This window comes from Poecilia reticulata, linkage group LG17 (assembly GCF_000633615.1).
Source record: "Poecilia reticulata strain Guanapo linkage group LG17, Guppy_female_1.0+MT, whole genome shotgun sequence".
In the NCBI taxonomy this organism is placed as follows: domain Eukaryota; kingdom Metazoa; phylum Chordata; class Actinopteri; order Cyprinodontiformes; family Poeciliidae; genus Poecilia; species Poecilia reticulata.
The window spans coordinates 11,684,704-11,694,822 of NC_024347.1; the positions used below are offsets into that span (position 1 = coordinate 11,684,704).

The 10,119-nt window shown below is 39.5% G+C and overlaps 2 protein-coding genes across 2 annotated transcripts in view; both read right to left on the minus strand.

Moving 5' to 3' along the window:
• The window catches only part of LOC108165632 (solute carrier family 25 member 36-A-like), a 21,528-nt gene extending 21,439 nt beyond the window's left edge, over positions 1-89 (minus strand). Inside the window, exon 1 of the mRNA XM_017309869.1 lies at positions 28-89. Coding sequence (XP_017165358.1) covers positions 28-89 — 62 coding nt within the window. The remainder of the gene's footprint in view (positions 1-27) is intronic.
• LOC103479344 (solute carrier family 25 member 36-A-like) lies at positions 38-9,468 on the minus strand. The gene is made up of 4 exons (XM_017310122.1): positions 9,006-9,468; positions 6,536-6,700; positions 3,398-3,475; positions 38-1,555 (listed from the first exon to the last, which is right to left on the minus strand). Exons 1-4 carry the CDS (start codon positions 9,044-9,046, stop codon positions 1,285-1,287), a joined length of 555 nt encoding a protein of 184 aa, XP_017165611.1. The 5' UTR covers positions 9,047-9,468; the 3' UTR covers positions 38-1,284.
• Positions 9,469-10,119: the final 651 nt, after the last annotated feature.

The following is a 10,119-nucleotide window of genomic DNA, read 5'->3' on the forward strand; positions in this document are numbered from 1 at the left end:
TGTGTACAGTAGGCTGTAAACGTTTACCGTTTACAGCCTACTGAAACCAGGCTGTAAACGGTAAACGTGTGCAGGAAATTCCTTTGCATTGGTGAGCAGAATGATATTATTCTGCAAAACAGGAGTATCTGTTTGCCTTTGTGAGTGTCCTTGACAGGAAGGACGATGCGAAGTAAAACAAGCAGGAAGACAAAAATGTGAGTCGGCATGAATGAGGAGCCGGGAGCTCCTACGAACTTCTCCAATGAATAATAGATTTGTTTTTAAGACTGTTACATACAGGACAGATTTTCAGAATCAACAACGAGCAGATGTCCCGTAAACAGATTCTCTGCAACTCCTCCTTCGAGGGTTTGTCAATTAAAGTGAAATAAACACGTCTTGGTAGAATTGCGAGTGTGCCATTTTATTTTCAGATGCTGGACTAAACAGTGTTTTGAGAGACATTTAAAACTATTTTACACTGATATTTGTTTTCAATATCATAACTTTACCTCTGTTTGGTGTGTTACTTTGTTTTTTTTTATGCTGCATTCCCCAAAACTATTAGCTGAGGGTAGTCACTCGCACTGCACTTTACTTAGCAAAATCAGAGTAAAGGGGGCTGAAGACATATGAATGGCCAACTTTTCAGATTTGTATGTGCACAACCATGAATCMTTTTCCTTTCACTTCACAATTATGTGATATTTTTTGTTGGTSTGTAATATAAAAGCCCAGTAAAACATTAAAGTTTGTGGTTTTAACACAACAAAAAGCGAAAAAGCTAAAGCGGTATGGAAACTTTTGCAAGGCACTAAAGAAGTATGTTAAAGTCAGAAATTTTTAACTCATGAGGTTCAATTCAATGAAAGTCCGACTGCTGCTTAGAGGACATTTCTCCTCAGCTCTGTGTTCACAGCAAAGCCACCATTAAGAGACAATATCATATAATCAGAAAATATATTTCACTATGAGTTTGATTTTAAGGACGTTCCACAACTCTCAAATATAACAGCATAGCAGTGAAATGTAAAGTAGTKATTAGTTTTCAAGCCAATACATGCAAACTTTTTATTAAGGTCAGTTTGATCCTTAGAGTATTAAATTGTGCTTTCTGATAGACCAATTACTGTGCATAATTAGTAGATATTTTTGACACATGAAACAGCTAGATAATGTCTTCTTATAACAGACAATATCATTTAGCTTTTACCATGCTTCAGGGAGGGGTTGTGCCTGGAATACTATAAACGATGACAATGAGTCATAAAAAACAAACGAAAAAACAAATTAAAAAAGAGATTAAGGTCGTCTTAATGAAGACACATAGAATACTGTCTTAATACTTTTTCTGAATGAAACCCATCGGTGAGACAAAACTGCCCAGGCAGCCTGGCAGACGGTCAAACAGGCAGATAAAAACAGACGGTGACAGACGGACCGAAGGGCAGGAGAGAGGGAGCCATCAGTACCTGCCATCCCGGCGGACAACATGTGCACCTGGGTCGAGTCTGGCTCCAGAACGCCATTCAGCTTCTCCTTGGCTGTTGAATAGGCTCCGAAGTAGATTGCCCTGCGGATAATAAAAGCAGGCCGAAAGCAGAAGAGACGTTACTGGAAATTAAAAGTGAAACCTAATTATACATACATCCCACACAGCTTACAACAAAAAATAATTAAACTCCAACTGCATAAAATGACATTTATTAACTATAAAAAGAAAGAACTAAAATTAGATCAGATTATGTTTCTGTGTGTGCATGTGAGCAAAAATCCCATGTCTCTAATTTAGCCCTGACCTCAGCTGATCTTCGCTCTGTAAATAATCCCAGGATTTAGTCAACATTTTTTGCAGACTCATATTAAACCCAATGACRCTGCACAGGAACTCGTGCTGTGATGCGGTGTGTGTGAATGTCTGCGCAGCTTGTGTGTGTGATGCAGACGAACGCAGGAGGTTCACGCTCTCATTAGCATCAGACGACGTTATTATTTWTTTTWTWTTTTTTTCYCAAATATAAAATAAAAGATGAAAAATTGCTCTCCAACAGACTACAGGTTTTGATGCAAGCTCTAACAAAAAGCTATTTTATAACGTAATGATGCATATTTCCATTCCATCAAGTTATATTGTACATTTAAGTTGTTGTGGATAGATTGATGTTATAAGGCACTTCAAGCTCATTTTCTTTGCTCTACTAAATGTACTAATTTGCTTCTTTCGTATGCATCCTCCTTCGTTAGCACAGTCGCATAATACCAGTGTTAAGATTGTTCAAAACAAATTTGTTAGTTTCAAAACTAAACTAGAAAACTAAAAACTTTGACAGCTGCGGTAAGTCAAACTCTGCATTAAGTTAATTTAGGACATAGGATTCAAACATCTACACTTCAAAGAACATCTTAAACCCATCTGGCTTCAAGATGCCATTGATGGGGACTKAGTAACTCCCCAGATTTCCTTTAATCGTCTGTGTAATTTGTAGGTCACATAGTAAAAATAATATGTTGGGTTTTTTTAACCTTTGCATTGTATTACTAGAAAAGCTACTTTAATCTACTTTTTTAGCTTAACAGTCTGATAAATGAATATATTCTTGTAATCCATTAATTTCATGTTGGATTGAAGAGAAACGGGACAGATCGTGTTAAGTGGGAGCTTAGAAGAAGGTTGGAGTGACAGAGAGCGCCTGAGGATAAAATCTCAATTAGAGTGTCACATGATTAGAGTACAGCAGCTGGCCGGCACCTGCTGCTGCTTTATTCAGATTTTGATTGAGCCTAAGCCCTTTCCCAACGCTAACCAGATAAAACACGATTTAGAGAATTTGTTCATTTCCGCTCAGACTGAAACAGAGATTTCCCCTCCACCGCTGCAGCTGGGACGTTCATTTCTYTATGTGCGGGCTAGCATAACGTCAATAGAAATAAAAATGCTGAGAAAGCAAGAAGACTGACATTCCACCAAAATTGTAATGTTTACATATAAATGACGCAGGGATTTGATAACCGTGGCGGGGTTAAGCTTTCTGAATATGTTTTGCGTGGACATAAAAGATTAAAGTGACCTACTTTCCCATATCAGTTATGATATCAAACACGTGTGAAAGTTATCTGCTTTTCTTTTTCTGAACATTTCAGATTTTTGCTTCAGATTTKGATTGTCATGTTTGCAAAAGAATAAAGCGATAGAAACATCAAGATGCAGTGACCCTAATTTTAATTAAAGTTTCTGCATGACCATGAAGTTGTACTAAAATAATCAGACATCAAAAACAACCTCAATCACTGTTGCAATTCGTCTTTGAGTTACTAAAAAAAGCAAGCTCGTCACTTTGCAAACCGTTGGCTTAAAAAAAAAAAAAAAAGAAGCAAAAGAATACACCCAAAAGACACCACATTATCCTTCACATACCTGGAAGGTGCCACTCCCACAAGGTTGGGGCCAAGTCCTCTGAACAGCGAGCGAGGACCTTCTTTCTCCAAGATCAGCCTGCAGAAACAGAAAACATTTCACTGTGAATCGATCTTTAATATTTAACAGAAACAAGTATGTGGTTTTTAAGGCAGAATTAAGCAAATGCTCCTAAGAACTAAAAAAAAATAAAAAGAATTTAAAAAAARGGGAAAAACTGCCTTCTTCTGATTTGTTGTTTACATGGGCCATAAAAAAGAAGCAGTGAAGCAGTTGTTTGTGGTTTTATTTATTGTAGGAGCAGTAAATGAGAAACAGGAGCCAAAGTTGGAGCTGATTGCACAGGGAGCGACAGATAACCTACAGCAAGATCAAAGTAAATGACTGGACACGTGTTGTCGAGCAGGTTGTGTTTACTGTGACCTTGTCAAGAGAGCTCACGTGTTTTCCTCTGGTTTAAAGGTTTTTCACCTGCGTCTGGTCTAGTCCAGTAACCTGATTTAAAATAAGGTCAATTTTATAAGGACACTGATGTAAAGTACAGCCAAAAGAACAGCAGGGAGACATTCTGGCAAGACACAGGACACCCAACTGATGTAAAAATAAACCCTAAAGGTCAGCTGGTGAAAGGACTGTTATATGTTTGATTTATTTACAAAAAAAWTTTTATGAAATGGCTGATTTTTCAGGCATTGTATATTGCAGAATAGTTGCACTACGTAGTTGCAATATTTAGTGCAACTATTTTATCCTGTTCTTTTCATTCCACACGGAAATATCTCGAGCTTTGTAACCTATATAAAGAAAGGGTGACATCATCTGTTCRTTGGTAGCTCGTAGGAAAACAGAGCGGTGCTGCTAACATGGAGAGCTTGGAGTGAATTTACTTTAAGAATCTAGGTCTGCATCCCTGTGCATGCTGACCCACTTTGGCTCATGTGTCAGTTATCGCCTTTCCCTCTCTCTAAAGCGCTTCCCTTTTTAACCCTTCTGCACTCGGCATTGTGTTGCTCCATTTCTGCCAACGCCTGCTTGTGTCAAGGGCAGCACGACGGATCAGTTTATGTTGGAAATAGAGGGTTGTTGTGCACAAAAACACGCCTGGCCGACATGCACCTGGTTGAAACAGCACCGGTCCAGAGGTAATAAACTGATGAACTGAATGAAAGGCAATACAAGCCGATTTATCGTGCAACTAAAATTGACTTTCCTTTGGAAGAAAGCTAAAATGTCATTTTTAATTAAAACAGAGGTGTTGGGAAATCAGATTAATTCTGAAATGTGTGAAATTGTTCTGCAAATGTTCTTCCAAAATCAAACCATAATGAGTGATAAATTATCATTTGTGTTATACAAGATAAGATTGTCCAACATGCCGAGTGGGTATGATACTGTTGCAGGCATGCATTTTGCAGTGGAAAATTCCACACACAGCTGCTTGTGAATTGCACAATACGTTTAAAACCAAGTGGCACAACAGAGACTGTTCTATGAGAGAAAGGCTGCATCTTTCTTATATGTTTACCTGAAAACACCCAATTTCTAAGTAGTCGCCATTAAATAAAAATATTCCAAAAACAACTAAAACTACTCTAAATTCCCCTCTAGTCTCACTTCTCCCTTCATCTTAAAGGTATCTCCCCACTATTATAAAGAGAAGAGGAATTGGATCATGTTAACTCAGAGGGAAAGTTTCTTGTGAACTTTAATATGCCAATAGGTAAAGAAAATCCCTAGAAGACRCATACGACAACAAGGTCAAAAGTCTCTCTGAAGTTTATCTTGCGTAAAAGCAAATGATAACAAAAACCTGAAGCCAGATGGTTTATCATTAATGCCCTTCTCAGGTGCCTTAGTTGGAGGTTTTTGTTTAGCTCTACAAACTACGCACGTAGTTTAGTGGATTAAAATCTATAAATAACTGTCACAGAATGAAGCGAAATCTTCTTTAAGGAGTTTTACAACAGTAAACTTTTACAACAGCAAATAAAGACACTTTTGACTTGCATCTTGATGTAATAAACTAAAGGAATATCCCACTGTTAGAGCTGCACAATATTACGTATTTATGCACCACGAGATATTTCCGTGATTAGATCAACTTCGATAAATTAACATTTACCCAACTCCTGTCTTTCAAATCTGTGACAATTCCAACACTGACCTTTACGACCTCTGATTACTATCAGTTTGAGGTGTGGTCGTTTGATAAAGAGGCACTCGAGGAACTCCATCCAATAGACCGATGGCAAGAACAGTTCCTGATGATTCGAATAAAACATCCCACAAATACTGCATTCCAAATAGTTCATTTGCAACATTATTACTGTACAACCTGATATCACAATGACAATATATTTACTCAAGTCAAATACTTGTATTTGAGACACCATACCAAATTGTCGGCATCAAAATAAGTCGCAAATTGCAAAAATCCAGGCAGAATGACTGACAAAAAATATGTAAAGAAACATACAAGTTTTAATAATTGCAACCACATAGTCTAGTAGCTACGTGTTCTTAGCTTTCCTCCACCACGCACTTAATTTACGGCTACAACAAATATAGATTTGACAACAATCCATACTACTAATATGATGGGCCAGATACTTTTTAAAAAGTCCATAAAAACACTGCTGCCCCTCCCCAACCTGTTGCTGCAAACTGCAAGTTAGCTTGAACAAATTCAACTGCAGACTGGATACCTCAGCAGATAGCCTGACTAATCAGCCAGTTATCAGATGTTTATAATCATAGTATTACAGTAGAAAGAGGAGAACAAAATAAAAATGTAAAACATTGTGCAAAGTATGCAAATTTGCTTGAACACTGAATCTAATTTAAAAAGTGTCCATTTTACATATTTTCCAAGTCTGTTGATAGATTACACTATCATTACTGGGTTAGTATTTGAAATTATTTTATAAGAAGTGCAAATGCCTGAAGCTTTTTGGTTTTTAAAATAAAATAAACTGAGTTATGTTACACATTTTTACGAAAACATCGTAAAACAGTCTTGTTGTTGTTTCCCCCCCRTCCCTCCCCCAAGATTTTCATGCAGTAAGAATTTCATCACAGCCAAAGCCCAGCCACAAATTAGAACCAAATCATCCGGCTGCAACTAAACATTTTCCTCACTTGAGACAATGCAGGGGTCCCGGTGGAGAAACACGGGCGACGCTGGTTCCATTAACGGTGCTGAGCTGGACTTCAGAGATGTACAGTGTGATGGAAGACGACTGCAACCTGGTTTTGACCACTTCCAGGGGACAAGTCAAAATGGCGCCTACAGTACCACCACATCTAGGAGAAGAAAGGTCAAAGTGATTACACAAGAGGATTCAAACAAGAAGGAAATCACAATCGTTCCTTYCGACTCTCACCACGCAATTTAGCAAAACGAAGATTTTAAACTTTTGCTGAATATTACAGCGACTTATCAAACAATTCCTGATCTGTTTTTAAKCCACAAAATGCTGCATCTTAAGAACAGAAGCCTTGGATTTTGTAGCCGTTCTTCAAGTTGGCTTTTATGCAAATCACTCCAGTGCTTTATAGGGCCTGTAAATTGTGTACAAGCTGTGAATCTACAGTGGTTTATGCCGACGTCCTGGCAGGGAGCTGTTTTGGAGTAGCACTAGCTATATTTACCTTTCAAAACACCACTACACATTCATGCCCAGAGCCACTGGTGACCTTTCACCTACTTCCTGGGCTGGGTTTGCTGCTGCATGTGTGAGACTCAGAGCGGCTCTGGTAGGCAGCAGCAGCCCGAGGCGTCTTTCCTCTGGCTCCTGCCAGAGCCRAAAAATCCGGCATAAATTCTGCTTACTCATGGCCGTGCTGCGTTTTTGTCAACTCGGGTTTGTAGACACCCGACAAACAACGGGRTTAGCTGTGCTACGGATGAGATTACTTATTCTGGACTCAAAGGTTTGGTGCATAGATTAGCTGAAGACAGTGGAGTTCATTCAAGATGGATAAAATGGGTCAGAAAATCTGCATTTTTAATTTCCTAGATGAAAGGAACATTAAATAGTTGTTGTAGAACATTAAATAGAAAATTGTTTTTCTAAAAACATAATTGTTATAAGCTAAGCTAAGCTAAGTTGTAGAACAAAATAGTTGTCAATGAATAAATTTGTGTTGATTTGGAACATTTTTAGGACCCATGAGATACAAAAAGTAAATGTACAGCTACATGTTGCAGAATACCAGGGTTTACATGAAGATGGTTCAATAAAATTAAGCACCTAGGCATGCAGACTGCATCTGCAAATGCTGAAAGCATTCTCTGAATCCTAATGAGGCACAGTGATAGGATGTCACCCATCTAATAAGTCCAGTCAGAATTTCATTGGTCCTAAATATTTAATCAACCTTTGGTCGTATAATAACAATGAGAGCGTGACTAGAAATGGTAGACCAGCTAAAAAACCCAGGCAGTGTTAGCAGATGTTGAAAGTCATTAGTAACAGATCTCCAAACTTAATGTGGTCTTCAAATTAGCTCTGTAACAGTACATAGAGAGCTTGACTGAATGGGTTTCCATGGCTGGGCAGCTGCAGCCAATCCTTACATCACCAAGTGCAACACAAAGAGTCAGATGCAGTGGTGTGAAGAATGCCACCACTGAACCCTGGACCATTGTGTTGTGTTCTCTGGAGTTAACATTTGTGCTTCTCTGTCTGGCAATTCAGTGGAAGAGTCTGGGTGTTGCAATAGCCAGTAGTAGTGGTAAGTAGTACAGTACTTACCAGACTATACTGCGYCAAGGGTAAAGTTTGGTGCACAGGTGAATTTGGTGAGGGGCTGTTTTTTAGTAGTCACTTAGTTYTAGTGAAAGGACCTCTTAATGTGTCTACTAAAACATTTYTGGACAACCTCATGCTCCCCACTCTTTGAAAACAATTCGAAATGGCACCTCCCTGCTCCCAATGTAAATACGACCCGGGCCAAACCAAGGTCCTTAAAAACATGAATGGGTTTTGGTGTGGGAGAACCTGACTGGCCTGATTGACCAACCAGAACACCTTTGTGATGGATTAGAGTGGACAAGAACCAGGCCTTCTTGTCAAACATGACCTCACAAGCGTGTTTCTGGAAGAAAGTTGACATCAACTTCTAAAGTTGCAAATGGTGGGCAGACGTTATGTTAAAAATATGGATTAAGAATGGGATGTCACAAAATTTATGTCAAAGCAAACGATCAAATGCTTTGCTTAATAAAGTGGACATAGTAGCGCGGTTTTTGCAGCATCGATGGAGTTTGAATGAGCCCGGAAATGGGCTTCCACTTGCCGTCAAAATAAAGAAAATTGTGAATATTTAAAAGCCATAAAAGACAAATCACCGAGCTTTAAGTTAAACCACTGTTTATGGTGGCTTGCAGTGACCGTCGAGCAATGTGTTAGCTAATGTCGGGACTGACAGAGGTAGAAATAACCGGAAGTTTTGACACCAACACGATGAACTTGCACTCGTTCACATACCTGCCATGTTTTGCGGGATACTCACGCGCCTCGTCTCCCCCTTTGTTTCGCTCACATAACATAAGACAGCTCATATTTACCGCTGTAATTGTACAGTATTGGGCTTCAGGACTTACCCTCCGGCGAACAAATGAACCAGCGTGTCCCTTTGGCTCATTCTTTAGCATGCTCTGCCTAGCAGCGCGCCTCGGGCTGCGACAGAGAGTCGAACACCGAGTCGGTTCCCGTCCCTTCCCTCCCCTCTGCTTTCTGTCTCCGAGGGGATGCGCACGTCCACAGAGAAACGACCGCAAAAATCGGCGATAGGGCGAGTCTGCGGTGATTCACGCTGCAGTGGGCCGACTCGTCTGCCACTCTAGCTTGCTCTGGTTCCCTTTGAGCAGTGAAAAATACCCAATTGTGTTCCGAAGAAAAATATATATACTCCACTGCAGAGCAGGAAGSGTACCAGGCTGCGCACTGACACTAAAATGTCTCAGGTCTAACAAACGATTATATAGCACATCCGCAGGTCTAACTCGATTGTCTCCTCTGCYTTCATCGTTGAAGCAAAGGGAAAGGAGGCAGAGCTGATAGTATTTACTGTACCATCATAGGCTGGAAACGGAGRCCGCGATTGGACAGACTGGCTGCTGACGTCACTCCGTGTCGACCCTGATCATGCAGCCTTCACATGCTCAGAATTGAATGAATCATATTAAGTCGGTAGAATCTGAGGTAGATTAGATTGTGTTTGACGGGGCCTGCAAAGCTCATCATCTTGTCTCAGTTCGGGCTAGAGGTGCATTGGAAAAAAGTATTCACACCCACTGAGCTCTTTCACATGCTGTTATTTTACTAGGATTTAATGGGATAATCAAAGATAAAAAGTGAATTACTGTAAACTGAGGAGCAAATAATACACATTTTCTAGATCTTTTGCAAACTGAATATTTGAAAATTGCACATTTCTATTCAGTCCCCTTAACTCCAATCTACCAAAAATAAAATCCTATGTGACCTTCAGGATTCATGGACAGAGCCCATTTATATTAATCTCACTATTTTATACATCCAAGATATAAGAAATCTTGGTTAARGTTTGCCACAAAACGATATAGAATACACAGCCAAYTTGTGAAGGAATAAAATCAGAAAAAACCAAAATTGCACTGTTTTGCCTATTGGGGGCAAACTAGTACTGCACTTCACCTCAAACACACCAGTCATGAGGTAAAACATGGCGGCTGA

What these genes read in the sequence shown, in the direction of transcription:
- LOC103479344 (XM_017310122.1), bottom strand. Translation starts at nt 9,046, where the DNA reads ATGAGCCAAAGGGACACGCTGGTTCATTTGTTCGCCGGAGG. An exon ending in GTTCATTTGTTCGCCGGAGG is followed by an intron (nt 6,701 to 9,005) that starts GTAAGTCCTGAA and finishes TTCTTCTCCTAG; the next exon opens with ATGTGGTGGTACTGTAGGCG. An exon ending in GGACCCCTGCATTGTCTCAA is followed by an intron (nt 3,476 to 6,535) that starts GTGAGGAAAATG and finishes CTGTTTCTGCAG; the next exon opens with GCTGATCTTGGAGAAAGAAG.